Here is a 20,489-nt window from a genome sequence, read left to right on the forward strand (position 1 = left end):
TTGGGAATCAGTCTAAACAAAGATAGAAAAAACCTGAACCTACTTTAAATGTTTTTGTTTCTCTCCAGACTGTCTATGAAACAGTAATGACAGGGACAATGTAAAGGGCATGGATTAGAACGGTGTTGATGAATCCCTGACCAGTTACTGTCATTTATGTTTTAAAACACTGTGCGTTTTTCTTGATTATAGAGCATAGTTAATAAATATAATCAATACATATGCATGTATTAATGGATTTATGATTTATACATGATATTGGTGATTATAATGATGCAACCTCTTGTTACTTTCACTTTATATTCAGTTTGGTACCGTTGAGTTTTTAAACAGTCTAGGTGACCTGCTTTTACAAATATATAAAAAAATAATGTTATCTTAAATAGTTGTTTTGGTTTGTAGATTATTAGGTTTGGAAACAATGTGTAATCGTCATTATTAACTCAAGAAACGTGTTGATACGTTGAACAGATTGATCAATGTGGTATAATCATTGTTAATGCATACATTCACTGTTAGAAATGGTGTGACTTTTTTGATGAACAATGAATATGCAAACATTCATGATTGGGTGTGGTGAAGTTCATTTAGACCTCTATTTAATGTTATATCGAGCTGAGTCTTCTTGACTGACCATAAATCAGTCGCTAGGTCAGATGTGTGTTTCATCTCTCATAAGAACAGAGGGAGATTGAGCGGGATCCATCTGATCTCAGGTCTGTGGGACGTCTGCTGCTGCTCGCGACAACCCCCGTTGTCTGTTTTCTCGCGAGAAGCCGCGAAGTTTCCGGTGTTGTGTATATTCCTGGAAACATGGCGGCCAGCTTCCGCGGCCGTCCTATCCGGAGTCTTCGGATGCGAGGTAAGCGTGAAAAACTCGTCTCACTGGCGTCTGTAACTGCGGCATATTGCGAAAATATATTTCCCCAGGCACGTGATGACCCCGGTGTGACCCCTCACCGTGTCCTCGGTGTGTGTGTTTTCACAGGTCGGAATGACAGCGGGGAGGAGAACGTACCGCTGGATCTGACCAGAGGTAACGTTGAGCTGCATCACATCACAAGAGATTACTGCTCAAAATGGATGAGGGGCTCTTCTATAAACACTAGCTCCGCTGAAGTAAAAACGCAGTTATTCCGTGCCAATGTCCTGTCACAGCTGTGGTCATTTGGTCGGTTGCCCCTTTCTGTTTCGTGTAATAACATCGGTAGCGACATCATAACAGGCGGCGGCGGGCTAACTAACTAGCTGGGTAGCGTCAGCTAGCTGCCTCAGCTAACCAGCCGTGACGACGCTTTGTTGTTTTGATTGGTGTGAGTCGGCAAGATAGCCTGTTAGTTAGCCAGCCGACCAGACGTGCTGCAGTTATGCATTGGTCATCGCGGGCTGTGTGAACAAGGCTGTTCGATGAGTAGCATTTAGAAAGCGTGTTTTTGTTTCTTTCTCCCAGTGGCTCACTGATGCACAGCTGCACAGCCTCGGTCACATCTGCTTCTACAGCAGCAGCTCATACCGGTTTGTTTACACGGAGAAGCGGTTATCTGGAACCCATGCACCGGCTGGTTTTATTATGTCACCATGTAAACCAGAGGATGTGTTGCACCCGAAATTGCAGATAAATGCAGCACCAAAAAAAACCATCAACAGTATTTCAGACCAGAAATAAACCGGCTACATACGGATGGGCTCAATCTGTGAGCCGTTTCATCCTGGATTTAAAACATAACTATGTGAAGGATGTTGGTCAACCTGAATGTTTTATTTCAGCTCATGATCTGTGTGTAAACATTCTGGTGTTTTTGGACAATCCCAAAGCTCTGTCTGTGTGCAAGGATGCAACACCATGAAGCCCAAAATGTCTCTGCAAAGTCTACTCAACTGTATTTCTTGCACACACTCACATACTCAAACTAGCCCAAACCATTTGCATGTGACTTGCAGGTATTGATAGATTCCCATCACTGCCCTGACAACTAATGCCCCTTTGGTTACCTCTTATTGGTTAAAAATCCAATATGTTTATTTCTTCATCTAACACCACTGTCTTCGGTTTAGTTATCTTCTCTTATTGATAAATGAAAATGTTTTTGTAGTTTGCGGTAGTCTAATATTTTAAAGGTTTACTTTATTTTTCTTCTTCATGCGTTTAAATTATGATTTTGACTGATTACTAATACTACTTCTTTTCATTTCACTGAAGCGGGGTTGACTTTCACTCGGCTTCAATGTCTTTGGTAGAATTCACAGGTTTGTTTAAACCTGACGGGGATCTTGAACGTGAACGCTTCTACCATGATGACTAATACTAATAGCTATTGTTTGAAAGAAGAAAAAGCCTAGACCTTTTTTTGACTACACACTAAATATGTTCGACCAGATAAACCAACTTCCTTCCTGCAACATATAAATTACGGTTCGTCGACCGATATTATGGCAATAGGGCTAAATGCTTGTCTTAGTTACATTGTATTTCCTTTTCTTTCTCCGGCAGAACCATCAGAAAACTTCCGTGAAATCCTTCAAAATGTGGCCAAACCACATGGAGTCAGTAACATGCGAAAATTGGGCCACCTGAACAACTTCATAAAGGTAATGTTGTCAAGTTATGAGGTTGACAACGTTATTTTTTACTCTGGGCAGTCTTGACTAGACTGAGAATTAGTTAAATAGTTATCTACCAAAACCAATATGAAGACCCCAATGAAGCTGTGGATACAAACATGCAGCTTTTCAAAAAGGCTTGACTCCCTATTCACATATCCGTAAAGGTTGACTAGCTGTGCTCCCCCCCTCTGCTGTAGTGTCATCACTAACCTCTCCTTGATCCTCTCCACTTGGGTGTTGCTGCCAGCAGGCCTGCTGTGCCTGTCATTGAGACAGTGAATGTAACAGGAGCTCGAGGGATGAGAAAACACTCTGGCCTAATGCGCATCAAGACTAACACTTTGACTTTGAAACCTGGGATTTCTTGGGAACTTAATGTTCGTATGAACCTCAGAAGCTTTCATTTCTAAAATGTCCTTTTTCAATTTAAATGCTTTGTGCATGGATAATAAATGGTCTGTCTTGTCTTTGTTTTGCACGGCAATGTTGATGGTAAAAGCAAAGACTCCCCGGTACATATGGTGCGATTATATAAAAGTGAATATTTATATGAGAATTTGTTTGTTTTTTTTGTTTCGGATTGTGAATGCAGAAGTTATTTATAACAGTATTAAAATAGTGGATTTACATGTTTGTGTTTTTCTGTCGATATCAGCCCCTGTGATGGACTAGTATCCTCTCCACGGTGTTTTTCTGCTTTCCACCCAACACATGTTTTCATAGTCTAAAGCCTTCCTGTTATTTTAAACAGGGTGTAGACAATGATTAAATCACTTGCAAAACTGAAAGCTCATCTATGTGGGGAAAACTTGCAGACAGAATTGTTGCACACCATCCCCACATTGGGAAATGTCGAAGCCATTTACTCCATCCTCAATTCCTGCCCAGACTTTGCTGATTTCAGCTGAGCACCTGCCGGTTTTAACCAAGTTTGTCAGTCTTTCATGGACATACTTTGGCCTATCAGTGGAAGCTGTGCAGCCAGTAAGTTCTGGCCTCCTTATACGGGTTCCAGGACAGCAAGGGTGACCTAATCCCATCCCCCCCCCCCCCCCCCCCCCCCAAACACCCACACCCACCCACCCACACACACACACACACACACAGAGAATGTCACATGCTCCTCTCCCCATCTCCTCTCCCTCCTCCTGCCTGCTTGAGCTCTGACATCACAGCTGGTTTAAAACAACCCCCTACTCACCATACCGCTCATCAGCCATCCCATCACGCTCTCATTCCTCATGAGATATATGGCCTGCTTTTAGGAAGAAGTGACACAAAAATTAGCTGTTCAATTAACTCCTTGACCTCTTTGCTGCTGCAAGCAAGGGTAGACTGAACTACTGTGCTGGAGTAGCACTGATTTGTTGGGAGAGCTCAGGTGCTTCAGGGTGTAGATTACAACAAAAGGTGGCAGCTCCAAAATGGCAGCATCCTTTGCCCGAGGAGCTCATTGCTTTGCTCATATAATGAGTTTTAGACTGTGCCGTTAGCTTTGACCTGCTGGTTAACACTGTTGCTGAAGGCTTATTGATTTTACAATGAACTGCTGTTGTGTGCATATAATTTGAATCTTGTTTACACTAGCTGTGTGTGGGCCCCCATTAATGATGGGAAGACCTGTGGAGAGGAAAATTCAAAAAGTGTCAGTTTATGCTATAATTGGGGTCCCTTGTAGGGCACAGAAAGCTGGAACTAATAGGCTACAGGCAGAAGAATACAACGTAACCGATTTCTTACTTTCGGTTCTCACTGTCTTTTTTTCATATACAACCCATGTATTCATACAAACAAGTGGTGGAGGTGACACAAGCTGGCTCTCACAGCCCCAACGCTTTTGTGATTATAACCTCAATCTACCACCAGTGAAAGCATAACCTACTCCAAACAAGTCGGCATTTAATAGACACGTTGGAAAATATAACAAACACACCGGCATGGCCCCAGCAGCACTGTGCAGTAAAGGATTGTACTGCTTCTTTAACTAAAACACTGTAAAACAGCGAGCTTCTCAGGTGAAAGATGGTGTAATTTTAGAGTTGCTGAACTCTCTTATGAACACCTTGAGTCGCTCCCACAATATCCATGAACAAAGCCATGTAACGCTTTCATTTTATGAATCAATTAATGTTTGTTTTGTTCTGTCTCTGTTATAGCTGCTATGCAGCATTAGCCATCGTGAGGAAAACTTTGGATTTACATACGAAGAAATCATCATTTGGTAAGAGTTGTTAGCGACCATGTAGTTTTTATCAACATGTACTAAATTCATTAGTTTGTTGTTTATTCTTATTTTAAGTGCAGATGTTTGAAATTAAGGTCCGTTGGAATGTTTTGCATTTGCATTACATTAATTAAAGTGTTTAATTGAAAAACATCCAGAATCGGAAGTCATCATGCTTATGAAAACATTAAGGAAATAACAATAGTTTGTCAAGTCTCAGTAAAACTAACATCATGTCTAAATTACAATGATGGACTCATCTAAGTGTTTGATTTTTAACCTCCAGTCTGCGACTAGCTCTACTGAATGAGGCTAAGGAAGTGCGTGCTGCAGGGTTGCGGGCGCTCCGCTACCTCATTAGAGACACTGCCGTGCTGCAGAAGGTCCTCAGACTACAGGTGGACTATTTGATAGCAAGGTGAGCTCCTGCTCCGAACACTGTCTGCTATCTACTTTCTGCATTTGTTTAAAGGTTTCCCAGTTTCTTTGAAATGTTGTGCTTCAGTCACACAAGTTGTTCTCCTGCTGACACATTTATTGTTCTCCTACCTGCTGGCTGTGGCAATACGCATGACCAATTAAGCATGTGTGCTCTTTTTAGATGTATTGACATCCAGCAGAGCAATGAGGGGGAGAGGACTCAGGCTCTGAGATTAGTCCGAAAGGTAAGCTCCATATCTTCCTCCAATTGATTCAGTCACTGTAATAATGTTAGATAAAGGTGCCCTCAGTGCTCAGCTAGGGTGCCACAAGAAAGATCATTGGGTTAGCAGCAGTGTCAGTGTGTGGACAGTTTACACAAGTTTGCAGGCAAGGTTATTTATAGCCCCTTCTGTAGTTTACTGTAAACTCTCTTCACACAAACACACACACACACATACACTCTCTCGCACATAGAGTCAGGGTCTGGTTTCAGAAAAGGACTATTGGCAGTACAGGCAGTGAAACAACCCCCCATTTTATTAAACAACATACAGCCATCTCAGAATGCAATCAGGTTTTTGCCTATAAAAATTCTTATCATTATTATTATTATAGAAAAAGTGTCCATACAAAAGTTATTTTTCTGCCTTTGTTGGTCCGGATTTGTTTGACGCTTGTTTTCCTCCCTCCGTAGATTATCACTGTCAATGCGATGCTGTTCCCCTCCTCTGTGGCAAACTCTCTCATTGCCGTGGGAACCGATGGACTACAGGAGAGAGACCGCATGGTCCGCGCAGCCATCGCCATCGTATGTGAGCTCGGTGAGTTTCTGGCCCTTGGAGATGGAAACGTCATGACGTCAGTGGACAGAAATACCTCGTAAAATACCTTGTTTGTGATAAAGATGTGAAAAGCCACTAATATTTCTTTGTTTCTGACTGTGTAGCTCTGAAGAACCCTGAGGTGGTGGCCAAACGTGGAGGCCTCAGTACCATCCTAAAGAGTGTGATTGACTGTCAACTGAGTCGCATCAACGAAGCTTTGATCACCACCATCCTCCATCTACTCAACCACCCACGTACCCGTCAGTATGTGCGTGTTGACGTCGAACTGGAGGTACACACACACACACACACACATGCGTGCAGGCAGACACACACAAACACAGACAGACAGATCCCATAGAGCTGACAGTAATCAGCTACAGCAGTTCTCTAATGCCTCGTGGTCTGTAAACTGACACCTGGGACAGAAGCATTTCATCACCACATTCATATTATCCACACAAATGTCATGAGATATTCAAGAACTAATGAAGTCTGTTGTATTTTGCACTCATTCCTTTCTTGTCTGTGTTCGGTCCTCCAGCAAATCCTCGCTCCTTTCACAGATTTTCACTACCGTCACAACGCAGACACAGCTGAAGGGCAGCTCAAGTGAGTGTGTCACTGTTACACGAGAAACAAAAAGATAGTCTTCTGACATTTCCCTTTGTTTACTGTGGTCCCATATTGGTAATACAATGCGTTGAGAAAGTTGAGGGTTTGTATTGTGTTTTTTTTGTGACATGACCCTTGTTATCAGGGCTGATTGACTTCAGCATGACTTGCCCGAGGATGTGAAGCAGGCTAAATCATGATAATCTCTTAAATCACTTTGGAAGATTAGGTTTTATATAACTTCCTTCAGTGTTTTGCTTACGTGATGTAGTTTGATCCATTCCTTTGTGGTGTCCTTGTTTTTAATGTTTGTGTTTTCATGTTCACAGAGAGGACAGAGAGGCCCGTTTCTTGTCGAGTAGAATGGCCATAGTGGCAGCCTTTCGCTCCTGGTCTGGTAAGGACGTGGATGTAGTAATACATGTAAATATATGAAAAGGACGTGGATGTAGTAATACATGTAAATATATAAAAAATATATGTAAATAGATTTACTATTTTGTTTTATAACACTTTTACTATACTGTTGAATTTAACGTAATATCTATTTTTGTTTCTTTCTTTCTCAGGAATTATCAACCTATGCAAGGTTGGAAATTCTGGAATCCAATCTTTAATTGGCTTACTTTGCATACCAAATATGGAAGTTAGAGTGAGTATTTAAATAGTTATATATCATAAATAAAATGTGTTCCCCTCGAACACAGACCGGCCAACCGAAGTGTAGCAACGGCTAGCCTCGACCAGGGTCCGACCTGGGAGATGTTCACCTTAATCTGACAGAAATCTCCTGATACTCTGCTCCATAAACTGTCATGCAGTCGTATCAGATTTTCTTCATTTTCAGGCTGGATTGGTGGATTTTTAGCTAGTCATGGTTCAACATTGTATTAGTGAAGCTTGTTACCCAGAGATATACTTTCCTAAAATGTAACGTTTCTATATGAAACCTGTGGAGTTCATATTAGCAGTACGTTAGCACTGAAGGTTTACTGAATGCACACACTTTCTGCTTTTTGATGATTGTAACGGTGAATAAAGACCTAACTAGCTTTACAGGAACAGTGTTGTTCTGCCTTGATCGCCAGACGATGGTTCCCCTTTACACCGTGATCTGTCGCTTGAGTTTCTATATTTATCTTTTTAACCATCTTTTTTTTTTACAGCAGAATCGGTTTGACGTTTAAAAAAATAATATTTCTTAAAGGAGGCAGTTAGGGACGGTGTGGGCTCCATAGTAACATAATAGTAGCAGTGGGGGGGCGGACCTAAGACAGGGGTCAATTGATCAATAACTTGTCTACATTTTGCTGCTTTTGTTTTACGTTCTCACTCATTTCTATGGTCAACAGCCTGAACTCCTCCAACACACCTATTACAACATAATAACTTGTATTCCATTTTTAAGATGGAGTACAAAATCAAAAAAACAAGGCTTTATTTTTTTGGGGGTCGTGTCTGATTGTTGTATCAGAGCACAGAGAGAGATACAGTATACTAGAAGGCAGCCGATGCACAGATGGATTACATGTAATATTATCACTCTGTTTCCTGTGGCTTCAGGGAACGATTACGGCTATCTTCTAGTAATTTGAGTATTGCATTACACAGCCCCAACATTGAAATATTAGAAGTGCTTTTTTGAGCGCTAGCAAATGTAGTTTGTGCTGCATCAAATGTGTGTCTGATTGCTCTCATGTAATTTGCCCTGCAGAAAGGCTTGTTGGAGGTGTTGTATGAGATATTTAGGCTCCCTGTGCCCATTGTAACTGAAGACTTCACGGAAGCTCTTCTAAGTGTTGGTGAGAGAAATATCTTTTGCATCTTCATAATTCATTTTTATACTTCCTCCCAGTATTTGTTTTTTACATACAGTACTTATATGTAATTGCAGTTTGACTTTATGGCCGTGTATGATCATGACAGAAAGCATACTGCAAAGTGTTGTACTAAAATGCTTAGCTACTATTTCAATCCAAATAAGTCCATGTTTTAGACAAACGGAGTAAGTTCATCTTTGCTCTGGTCTTCCTCAGACCCCGCCAGGTTCCAGGACGCCTGGAGACTCTCTGATGGGTTTCTTGCTGCTGAGGCCAAAGTCATCTTACCCCATCGAGCCCGCTCTAGGTGGGAGATAATATGAGGAAATAGCAGTTGCACATAAAATGACAAAACAGCTAGTTCAGTGTTGATATGAGCCACTAAATTCTTATTTTTCTGTTTTCTGCTTCATTAGGCCTGATCTGATGGACAACTACCTGGCATTTGTTCTTTCTGCTTTCATCTCCAGTGGGCTGTTGGAGGTGAGCTGATGCAGTGTGTTTTCTTTAGACCGTTGCATCTGAGGGCTGATGTGTATATACAAAAAAAAGGAAGAATATGTGTGTATATATATATATATATATATATATATATATATATATATATATATATATATATATATATATATATAGCTTGAATGTTTTTTGGGGTATCGCACATCATGGCCTCTCTGACTGTATTATGTTACAATTTCACTCCATATTGCTATTAAACTAGATCCTTCTCTCTATTCACCTTTGTCACCATAGGGCCTCGTTGAAGTTGTGACCAGTAGCGATGATCAGCTCGCTGTGAGAGCCACGATCCTCTTGGGAGAACTTCTACACATGGTGATATTAAAATGCAAAATGCAACTCTGACACTTTTATTTTGAAAAGCTGACAAAGTATTGAAATCTAGAGAATAAACTAATGTTTGTTCTTGTCTGTCACTGCAAAATCTACATTGCATCAGCCTGGAAGATTTGTGTATGTTGAAAACTGCCTGCTACGACTGAGTTATTGTGACTCTAATACGAAATGCATCCCTCTTTTTCCTCCACCTGCCGTTCTCTTGTTTAGGCAAACACCATCCTTCCCCATTCTCACAGTCACCACCTGCACTGCCTCCCCACCCTCATCAACATGGCAGCTTCCTTTGATATCGCACAGCAGAAACGACTGTACGTACCCTCAGAAATACACGTCTGTTTCCCCTTTCAGTTCCAAGTATTTACGAGAACGACTGTATATTTGTCTCTGAACTCTCATACATGTAAACGGTGTGGCTCTTGTAACAGTGAACACAGTACAGAAGTGAACTATGATCATGATGTATGTTAAAACTTTCAAACAGAACCGATTCTGAGAAATCCAAACATTCCCTATATATGTTATTGTTACAGTCGGGCAAGTGCAGCAGTCAACAATCTTAAGTGTTTCCATGAAAAGAAGAAGAAAGGTTTGAAACCACACAGTCTTTACCTGGACCACATCATCCGCAAGTCTGTGTCTTCACATAGCCGCAAAGAGTCACACTCACGTGTCCACAGGGACATCTATGCCATTAAGGTAATTATGAACATGCTTTTCAGATTCTACCCTCGGCAACATAAAAAATTTAAAAGAACTTTAAACATTTAAGAAACATGCTTATTTTCCATCTTACTCACCGTTGATGTCAAATTCATCTTCAGTACGAAGGTCTGGTTGGGTTTAGTTTAGTTTAGCACAACCAGTGACCTGGGTGTTGTTTACAATTTAGAAAATGTGCAAAGCCAGCAAATGGCTTCAATGTGTAAACTAACTTTTTCCTTTAACCACACTTGACAAAGCTAAGCTAGCTGTTCCTCTTCCTTTTTTCTGTGGTTGTGCTAAGCATGCGGTTTGGCAGATGTTTTAAATGTATGAATACAAATTATATCGGAGCTGCATTATAATCAGTGCTTCTCATGTTGCATAGTAAAAACATATCAAATCAATGTTTTCTGTGTTTGTGTTCAGGACACAGAGGAAGCCCTGATGTTGAACCTTAGAGACAGTCACATTCTCAACCACAAGCAGAACCTGGAGTGGAACTGGTTGCTTATTGCCACCATCCTTAAGGTCAGGATGTGGTATGGAGATCACAGACTCTGTTGTATATTTTTATTCCTTTTTCAATGTTTAGATGTTGTGTTTTCTCTCCTAGTGGCCGCATGTAAACCTCAGGAACAACAAAGATGAACATATGCACAAGTAAGTGCAACATTTGAAATAGTTTGACGTATTTTACTGACATCTTGTTTTACATACCACCTTTATTTCATTTTGTGATGCAGGTTTGTGCGAAGGCTGCTGTACTTTTATAAGCCCAGTAGTAAATTATACGGAGGGCTGGCGTTGGATCACCCAAAGGCCAGACAACTCACTGTGGTTGGCTGTCAATTCATCGAGTTCCTCATGGAATCAGATGAGGTTAGAGAAGTGTGCAAGTACACAGAAAAACACACATACCCGTTTTACCTTTTGTATTTTTCTAACTTGGCTATCCTGTCGACTCTTCCTGTCCATTTCCTCCCACTGTCACCAGGATGGCCAGGGTTACCTGGAGGACCTGGTGAAGGACATGGTGTCATGGCTCTCCTCGTCCTCAGGGCTGAAGCCTGAGCGCTGTCTGCAGAGTAATGGTCTGCTCACCACACTCAGCCAACACTACTTCCTCTTCCTGGGGACTCTCTCTGCACACCCACAGGGAGTCAAACTGCTGGAGAAATGTGGCCTGTTTCAGTGGTAAGTGTAAAGACATAGATTGTCAGACTTTCAGAAATGGTTGTGCGATTTAAAATGACAGATTTCATTAAGGTTCTGACAACTCTTTGTTTTTCTGTTTTTTCAGCCTGCTGAATCTGTGCTCTGTGAAGAACCAGGATGCTGTGCTGAAACTCGCTGTATCCACACTGGACTACAGCAGAGACGGTCTGGCCAGAGTGATCCTCTCCAAGAGCCTCACTGCTGCTACTGATGTAAGAAAGCCATGACAACAAGAGGTTGTCACATTCAACAGCAACAAATACAAACTCATAAAGCAGTACATGTTCAATTATCCCAGATTGTGAAAACATTAGACATCACATTGTAGAGTTATTGGATACAGAATGATGCACTTGTCATCATTGCATTGTTCCACCTAATGTCCCTTTCTTTCTCCCACAATGCCTCTGAGCAGGCGTGCCGGTTGTATTCCACCAAACACCTCCGTGTGCTGCTGCGGGCGAGCGTGGAGTTCTTCAGCAGCTGGGGAATGGAGCTGCTGGTCACACAGCTTCACGACCACAGCAAGGCTGTGTCCATGGAAGCCCTGGACATACTGGACGAGGCCTGCGAGGACAAGGTGACTGCTTGAAAACACTGTTGAGCACTGTCAGTACAGAAGAACTGAAGAGCGGTTTGTCAGATCAGGATGCACTGATCCCTCTCTTGAGCAGTAAAAAAAAAAAATCGACAACTTTGACTTAAAATGTGTTAATGGCAAAAAAAAATATATATAAAATAAAATTAGTTTGAAATCAAATCAAATAGCCTACGAACCCAAGGAGATTGAAAACATTTTCAGGAACTATTATTTAAATTTGTATAGTCAACCTCCATCTGCTGACAAGGAACAAATTAGATCTTTTTTTAAAGACACTCGACCTACCAGTAATGACCTTTTGACTTTACCCATTACAAAATTAGAAATAGAGAAAGCTATGTGTAGATTGAAAACTAATAAATCCCCAGGCACTGATGGTTTACCAGCAAAGTGGTACAAGACGTTTAGTCAACTACTCCTACCAATACTTGAGCCCTCATTTAACTACACACTTGATTCCTAATGGAAAGAACAGTGACACAAAAGAGGGCAACACAGGATGTTTGGGAAGTAACAGGCTTTATTTTGTCCAGTTCCCGTCTGCTCCCCGCTCTCCCTCCTGTTCTCCAGCTACTACCTGCTCTTATTGGAGAGACAAACATTCCACAATCCCCAGCTGAGGCGGATCACCCATCATGGCACTGTTCCCTGAACCACACCCCCGCTCCCTCCCCTCTGCAGCTGAGCCTAACCACACCCCTCTGCCACAGATATGTAGAAGGAAGGGAAATTCAAAGCCTTATTGGAGACAGAAATATAGCAAACGATTTGCTTGAGCAGATGGATGCTGTCACCCGATTTCCATTAAAGATGTGGTTCAAATTGGTACGAAAATATAAATTAGAAGAAGAGCTCAGGCTTCTGCGATGGATAGCCTATGATAGACATCCAGGTACTCTCGACCAGAGGTTTGGACAATGGATTCCATATGGAATAATAGCAATATGCACAGTTATTAATGGAAGTGTTGTGAGGTTCCAGGAGCTGAAAGATAAATATTCACTAAACAACCAGGACCACTTCAGATACCTACAATTAAGGGACTTTTTCGACAGAGAAATAAAGCACAAAATTAACCTGGGAAAAAATGGCATAATTAGAACCATAATAGGAGCTTACAACTCAAAAAAATATAGAAACATATCAACTGTTTGTCTGACAGTGGCGTATGTCCACACTTCCTGTTGTCTAACTTGGTATGTTATGCTGCTTCACAGGCCAACCTCCATGCTCTCATCCAGCTGAAACCAGCTCTGTCCCACCTGGGAGACAAGGGCCTCCTGCTGCTCCTCAGGTGGGTGTTTACAGAAGGACTGAGTAAATAATATGTTTCAGTCTTGTATCTAATACAAACACCTTCTTGAATACACTGCACATCTTGTTTCTGCTGTTTAGGTTCCTCTCCATTCCGAAGGGTTTCTCCTACCTCAATGAGAGAGGTTACATCAGCAAACAGCTGGACAAATGGCAGAAGGTATTATCAGGACATTGGCATACAGCAAAAACAAAAAATTGCATTTTCATTCCATGTTTGATTTGACTACAGTTTAATAGAGGTTTTACTTTTTGATTGCAGGAATACAACCTTAAGTACGTGGACCTGATAGAGGAGCAGCTCAACGAAGCACTAACAACCTACCGCAAACCTGTCGATGGAGACAACTACGTCCGACGCAGCAACCAAAGGTGAGAAGCTGGAGTTTGTCATCACCTGACCACGAGTCACAGGATACACTGTTAAGTGTGAGTGTGTGTGCCTAATTTCTCTGGTTGTGTCTCCAGGTTACAAAGACCAAACGTCTATCTCCCTGTGCACTTGTACGGTCAGCTGGTCCACGATAAGACGGGCTGTCATCTTTTGGAGGCGCAGGTAACTGCTTCAGTTTATTCCTTGCACACTGTTCTTTCAAATCTTTAATTGTCTACAGTCATTGTCTGGGGAGCAGTGGGTTCTGCAGATGTAGTGGCCTTTCTTCCTAATGTATTTTTTTCCAGAGTGTGGTTCCTGACCTCAGCTATACGGTTCGCTCCCCGATGCTGGACACCTGGGAGGGTATTAAACAGCTAAAGTCTGCTCTCTGGGCCCTGGTCAGTATCACTTGCTATCAATTTATCACCTCAGTTACTCTGTCGCCATAACAATAGCAGTTATATAAAAAAGAGATGTCTCTGGTTGATTTGTTGTTTTTCATGCAGGGCAACATTGGCTCTTCAAATTGGGGACTGAATCTCCTGCAGGAGGAGAATGTCATTCCTGACATCCTCACATTGGCTCAGCACTGTGACGTGCTGTCAGTGCGAGGGTAGGCTTATCATTTTCATTTTTTACCGACAAAACACACAATTTTCGCAGTAAACAGGGTTTTCTGATCGTGAGAGCTCTAAATAATAATATATACTGTGTAGAGTAAAGTTCCAAACATAGAAATGAGCTGCTTATGATGCTGCAGCTTGGTATTGAGATATTTTGAAATAAAAATGTTAGACTCTAAATCGCCCGTAGGTGTGAATTTGAGCGTGACTGGTTGTCTGTCTCTATATGTGCCCTGCAATAAACTGGCAACTCGTCCAGGGTGATGTCAGCTGGGATGGCTACCCGTGACCCTAAATGGGATTAGTTATGTAAAACATCTTAGTTGTTAAACATCTATAGCACAAAACAAATTAAGCAATGGCACACTTTTCTGAACATATGTAATGGTTCAATGAAACACATACATTTAGTGTGTTTACTAATGGTCCCCTCTCATCCACAGGACATGTGTTTATGTGCTGGGTGTCATCTCCAAGACCAGGCAGGGTTGTGAGGTGCTGAAGCAGTATGGTTGGGATTCAGTCAGACACAGTCGCAGGACGCTGTGGCCTGTCACTCCAGAAGAGGTTGATGCACAGTTGACCGCTGAACTCTCCTCAGTACCAAGCACACTCAGTCTGAACTCAGAATCCACGAGCTCGCGCCACAACAGCGAGAGCGAGTCTCAACCAAGTACGTTGGACTTACTTTGTCTTTGCTTTATTGACACTATTTTGTCACGGTACTGTATTTATGAAGTTCCACTATTATAGTGAATAACCCTGGTTATTATGACAGACGTTCTTATGCTCCTATTGTATTCTTAATTCACTTTTTGTGCTCCCAGACATGTACATCCTGGACGATGACAAGTGTGATTTTCTGGACCAGTCAGATGAGCCCTCTTTCTATCTACACTCCAAACCAGTCAAGGACCGCAGCCCCTTCACAATCCTGGCCTCCACACGCTTTGTTCGCACTCGCTTCCTCAACTCCCTTTCTCTCCCCAGCAAGAAGCTGCGCTCCACCAGTGACCCCAAGAACTTATCAGGCACTCGCACACCTACTGAACTCAAGATGGGAAGTATGAGGCGGAACAGGACAGTGACGGAGCCCTCTGTCTACAGCCCAAACCAGGGGGACGTTTTCACTCCTGTGTTTAATGGCAGAGGAATGCCGAAGAGTCCCACAGTCAGCCTGGAGACATCCTTTGTTGGGACCAGGGGCGGCTCTGAGGAGCAGCTTGTGGATGGTAGGCTGGCCAGGGGAGGAGGCTCAGGCCTTGGACTAAGTGGTCTGGGAGGGCATGGGGCCGTGGAGCACCCCAGCGGGGAGAGGGAGCAAAGCAGCCGAGAGCGTCTAGCAGGAGATGGTGGCTCCTCGTCTAGTGGAGGCAATGTGGGAGGGGGCGGAGGAGGTACTCAGTTTAAAAGCCGCAGCCAGAGCTTTAACACGGACACCACAACCAGTGGCATCAGCTCCATGAGCTCCAGTCCTTCCAGGGAGACTGTTGGAAACCCTGAGCATCCAGAACCCGAACCAGACTCCTCTGACTGTGTGAGCCTCAACACAGTGGTGTCAGCCAAGACTGTCAAAACGCTCTCTTCTCTCACCCCCCAGGCTCAGATTAACCACATGTCAAAGTCCTCAACTGTCTCTTTGGTACCGCCTGGCTCGTCACACACTCTTCCCCGCCGAGCTCAGTCTCTCAAGTCTCCTTCAGTGACCACCATCAAGAGCCTGGCTGACTGTAGCTTCATGTACACCAGCCCACGGGACGCGCTGGGCTACGCTACGCTGAAGAGGCTGCAGCAGCAAAGGATACACCCGTCTTTGTCTCACAGCGAAGCTTTGGCTTCACCAGCCAAAGATGTGCTGTTCACCGACACCATCACTATGAAAACCGGCAGCCTGGATTCCAGATTAACGCCTCGCAGGTAAATCAGCCATCGCTATACAATATGACAGAAAGCATCTGTTGTCGACATGAAAGTATTATTGCTTTCTAATATGTTTGTTCTTACATGAATTAAAAGACATGAATTAAGTCTAAACATTTCTGCTCCTGTAGCGTAAGCAGCTATTTGCCTTGGATAGTGTTTGACTTCTGTCGACCGTAGCAATGACAGGTGTGAGTGTTTTTTTGTGCACCTTCTGTGTCTGTCAGGATATCAGATAGGAGGGGTACCTGTCCAGATCCCAGCGTCTTAAGTCCGTACCGCAGGCTGTCCAGAACACTTGTACCGCGGTGGGTGGACCTACCCAGCGTCCTCCTCTGTAGAGATGTAGCTTCTAGCACAGACCCAGACAAATGTGTCCTAGCTGTGTGCCTGCAGTTGTTTTTCCATTGCTTTGAGTCCTGTAGTGTGAATAGGCCCCGTGTAGATGGTCAGTTGCTGGTCGTTCCCTCCTCTTAGAGCTGCAACCCTTCCTATCAGGTAGAGATAGGTGACATTATATTGTGGTTGTTCTGATTTTAAACAACACAGCAAGGTTTTTAATTGTCACTCATCCATGTTAAGAAAACGGTGGGTAAAGAAATATAGACGGGAACAGGTCCAAAATATGTTGAAACAGTGTGAGGAATTCTCTACCTTTGATGTCAAAGTGGAAGGACATAAGCTCTTAACTTTCACTGGATATTAAACTCTCTTTTCACATTCACTGTGAAGCATTTTACCCATTATGGTTATTTGATAATAATTTTAAATTTCATGTGATCGATTAACAGTCTTGCACAGCATTTTAAATCTCATTCTATAGAAATTATGAGAGGAAAAAGGTATCAATTAAGGTAGAGTCAGCAATTCTGGAAAAAGATTGTTGATATTTGAACTCGACACCTAAATACATTTTTTTTAAATGGTTTACCCTCCCTTTCTCTTTATATATCCATGGTCTTTTCCCTGTCTTGTCCTATGCACAAGCACACAAGCCCCCTGTTGCTGATTGGCTGGAATAGTTTAGTGTGGCTTGGCCAAAGCAACTTTGTGTGTTTCACTTTTACAGGGCCATAGCTTTGTATGAACCCCAAATCTTTTTCTCATAATTTGTCCAAAAGTATTAGATTGTAATCCCTGACGACACCTTTTAATCAGTTCATTCAGTTCTTAATTATTCTATTAATGTGTCTGTTCTATGAAAGGGAAGAAAATATCCTCACGCCCTTGGTTTAAATTGTGTTTCGCCTCGCAGGTAAGTCAGCCATCGCTGAAGATGCGAATTAAGTCGTTTTTAGAGAAAAAGTCTAAACCTGACCCCATTTCTGCTCCTGTAGCGTAAACAGCTATTTGCCTTGGATAGTGTTTGACTTCTGTCGACCGTAGCAATGACAGGTGTGAGTGTTTTTTTTGTGCACCTTCTGTGTCTGTCAGGATATCAGATAGGAGGGGTACCTGTCCAGATCCCAGCGTCTTAAGTCCGTACCGCAGGCTGTCCAGAACACTTGTACCGCGGTGGGTGGACCTACCCAGCGTCCTCCTCTGTAGAGATGTAGCTTCTAGCACCGACCCAGACAAATGTGTCCTAGCTGTAGCTCTGTGCCTGCAGTTGTTTTTCCATTTCGTTGAGTCCTGTAACGTTTAATAGATTGGTCAGTTGCTGGTTGTTCCCGCCTCTCAAAGCTGTGACCCATCCCAAATGTATTCAATTATGTGAAAAGAAAAGCAGCAAATCCTTGAGAAACTTGAACCAGCGAATGTTGAGAATTCTTTTAATATATTATACAAAAGAATTATAATCAAAAACCTTAAATTTCTTTGGACTAATTTTTATATATATATATATATATATATATATATATATATATATATATATATATTGTAATTGTCCAATATTAGAAATATGCATACAATTTTAAGTCATACTGACCAGCTCTGAACCCTTTTCTTTCTAACATCATTTTTTTCTTCTCCTTTTTCTAATTAACTTCTGCCTTCAGTATCTTTCATGTGTGAAGCTTTAGATTGCTGATCCTTGGGTGCTTTAGTGTATTTAAAGCTATGTGTCATTTTTTTCACTTATTCCTCATGATCCTTTTTCTGTCCCAGTCTCTCTCCCCGAATCCTCTCACATACCTCTCTTCTTGCCCTCCCTAGGTTTCTGAAGGCTCTTAGCTTTGCCTCTCTGGATAAAGAGGAACTACTAAGTCCAATCAACCAAAGCACTCTGCACCGCTGCTCTTCAGTGCGTTCAATGGTTTCTAGTGCCACCTATGGGTGTAGCGATGACTATGTTGGCCTAGCACTGCCCATGGACATCAACGATATGTTCCACATCAGAGAATCAGCTTACTTTCAGCAGAGGATCAGCCCGCCATCTGAAGAGCGAAAACGCTTCCTCTTTGGCGATGGAGACGGTGAATTTAACTCTATGCCTGATTTCCAATTTTAATTAAAACAGAAATGTTCTAAGAAAAATATTTTGAAACCGATAGTTGTGTTTGTGCTCACCATGGTTTTCACCTCTGTAGGTGATCGCCCTGCTCTACCATCACTGAAGCAACAGTTTAGTATTTCTGAGCTGATTGTGTGCCGAGGTGATAGCCAGAACCACATGGTGGGTTCCGAGGAGACAGGGCTTCAGGAACACACGGAAGAAAACTGCCTCTACTGTGTAGGAGCCAGCGTACTGGGATACCCCACACAGCCACAGATCAACAGCACACACCCTCGGACAGGTGAGCCACACACGCACATGCACGCACGCACGCACACACACAGTCATTCAAATGGTCATACTTTAAACTCAGTGCAGAATATAACACTTTGTGTTTTTTTTTTTGTCTCCAGACTTCGTCGACTTCCCTTCGTGGGGAGGACAGAGCGGCCATCGTCTGGAAGTGATGCCTCAGTCCAAGTTCTCTGGGGTGTCGGGCTGCAGCGATGCTGCTGTGTCACAAGGCTCAATTTGTAGCACGCCCACACCTGGAGATATCGTCCTAGGTAAGACCACAAGTAACTACAACCTGCAGGGATTCAATGTTTTACACAACAACAAAAAACATGTTGCTTTCGTTAAAAGACTATTTGTGTTCCTTTTATTGTGTCAGTGAAGCTGTTGTAATACGTGTTTTGATTCTTACTGTCTGCCAAATATCAATATATAATTGGCTCCATAACAAAATAAACAAAAAATGCTTTATATTGTATTTATTGTGATGAATATTTAATATTTGTAGGCAAGGGAATATCAGAAGACGGCCCCGCCTCGCGAGTCTTGCTGAGGAAGGAGGTGCTCCGCCTCATCATCAACCTCAGCTCCTCTGTAGGAACCAAAGGCCACGAAACAGGACTGCTGACGTAAACCTCTCTCCTTTCTTTTACGTATATATTTTTTAGATTCATGTTCAATAGAACTTATTTTTTAAGGCCTCTTAAATATATTTTTTCCTGCAGGATAAAGGAGAAGTTTCCCAATGCGTTTGATGACATCTGCTTGTACTCCGAGGTTTCCCACCTCTTAGCCCACTGTATGTTTCGCCTGACGTCCAGACGTTTCATACAGGAACTCTTCCAGGACGTGCAATTCATGCCTGTAGGACATTATACCCCAATTCTTCTGCATTTTCTAAAACCCTAGATCTTTGTGTTTGCCATCCCAAGTATTATATTCCTATTTCCTTTTTTCAGATGTATGAGGAAGCTGAGGCAATCCTGACGAAGCTACCAAAACCCGTTGAAGAAGATGGTGACCCTCCTGCAGAATCCTGATCATCCTCTCGCTCGTGTTCCCTGCACAGCCTTGGACCTGCCACCCTACAAACATGGCCGATAGTATATAAGTTATAAGGTTGAGGAGGCGTCTGGCATGTTTCCTTTGCTCAAAACAGAGTATCATAGCCAAGGAAGAGGAGGAGGTGGTCATTGCTGGCCTTTCTTGGAAACGGAGGTTATCGATATCTGCAAACTTAATTTAACCCGTTTAAGACCTTTTATTTAAAAAAGGGAATAAGGGGGAGCAGTTTAACCAAATACTGTTTTCAGATTGGTTGGCAATCTTGAGCAACACTCAATAATGCATCAACATAATGCTAAAGGTCAAGCGGGATCATTAGCACAAAGACTCACGTGTAAGAGGTGTTGTTTTTTTCTGTAATGAAATGAATAAGGCATGTTGTTGTGTCTACCCAGTGATTCCTCGGACCCCCGCGTTCTTTTTTCCTTATGAAATAAAACACTACAGAAGGGGTCCTGCTGTTTTTAAAACTTATCTGGAGCCTCCTCGGTTCATTTCCCACTCCGACTTGTGATCTGTTCAAGCCAGATATGTGCTTTTGCTTCTCTTGCCTCAACACTTCCTACAACCTGTAGCC

General features: G+C 42.5%; 1 protein-coding gene across 2 annotated transcripts; it reads left to right on the plus strand.

The window, feature by feature from the left end:
• Nucleotides 1-784: 784 nt before the first annotated feature.
• On the plus strand, nt 785-20,365 carry LOC117736094 (rapamycin-insensitive companion of mTOR-like). Of its 2 annotated transcripts, XM_034541151.1 has the most exons (37): nt 785-862; nt 989-1,036; nt 2,492-2,589; nt 4,761-4,825; nt 5,115-5,246; nt 5,430-5,493; nt 5,946-6,072; nt 6,198-6,367; nt 6,620-6,687; nt 7,020-7,087; nt 7,260-7,342; nt 8,405-8,492; nt 8,727-8,817; nt 8,927-8,993; nt 9,261-9,341; nt 9,573-9,673; nt 9,896-10,061; nt 10,494-10,595; nt 10,681-10,727; nt 10,811-10,946; nt 11,062-11,261; nt 11,368-11,494; nt 11,698-11,862; nt 13,101-13,177; nt 13,279-13,357; nt 13,460-13,569; nt 13,666-13,753; nt 13,879-13,971; nt 14,080-14,186; nt 14,640-14,869; nt 15,024-16,113; nt 18,274-18,533; nt 18,648-18,854; nt 18,967-19,119; nt 19,356-19,476; nt 19,573-19,711; nt 19,807-20,365. In XM_034541151.1, exons 1-37 carry the CDS (start codon nt 814-816, stop codon nt 19,885-19,887), a joined length of 5,178 nt encoding a protein of 1,725 aa, XP_034397042.1. In that variant the 5' UTR covers nt 785-813; the 3' UTR covers nt 19,888-20,365. The 2 variants fall into 2 exon arrangements, with proteins under 2 accessions (XP_034397042.1, XP_034397043.1); XM_034541152.1 differs by lacking the exons at nt 18,274-18,533; nt 18,648-18,854; nt 18,967-19,119; ... (1 more) ...; nt 19,573-19,711; nt 19,807-20,365 and adding an exon at nt 16,344-17,898.
• Nucleotides 20,366-20,489: the final 124 nt, after the last annotated feature.

Source organism: Cyclopterus lumpus, chromosome 9, assembly GCF_009769545.1.
Source record: "Cyclopterus lumpus isolate fCycLum1 chromosome 9, fCycLum1.pri, whole genome shotgun sequence".
Classification (NCBI taxonomy): domain Eukaryota; kingdom Metazoa; phylum Chordata; class Actinopteri; order Perciformes; family Cyclopteridae; genus Cyclopterus; species Cyclopterus lumpus.

Coding starts and splice junctions, on each gene's coding strand:
- LOC117736094 (XM_034541151.1), top strand. CDS start 814: ATGGCGGCCAGCTTCCGCGGCCGTCCTATCCGGAGTCTTCGGATGCGA. Junction 13,754..13,878: donor GTCATCTTTTGGAGGCGCAG/GTAACTGCTTCA, acceptor ATTTTTTTCCAG/AGTGTGGTTCCTGACCTCAG. Junction 19,712..19,806: donor AGGACGTGCAATTCATGCCT/GTAGGACATTAT, acceptor TCCTTTTTTCAG/ATGTATGAGGAAGCTGAGGC.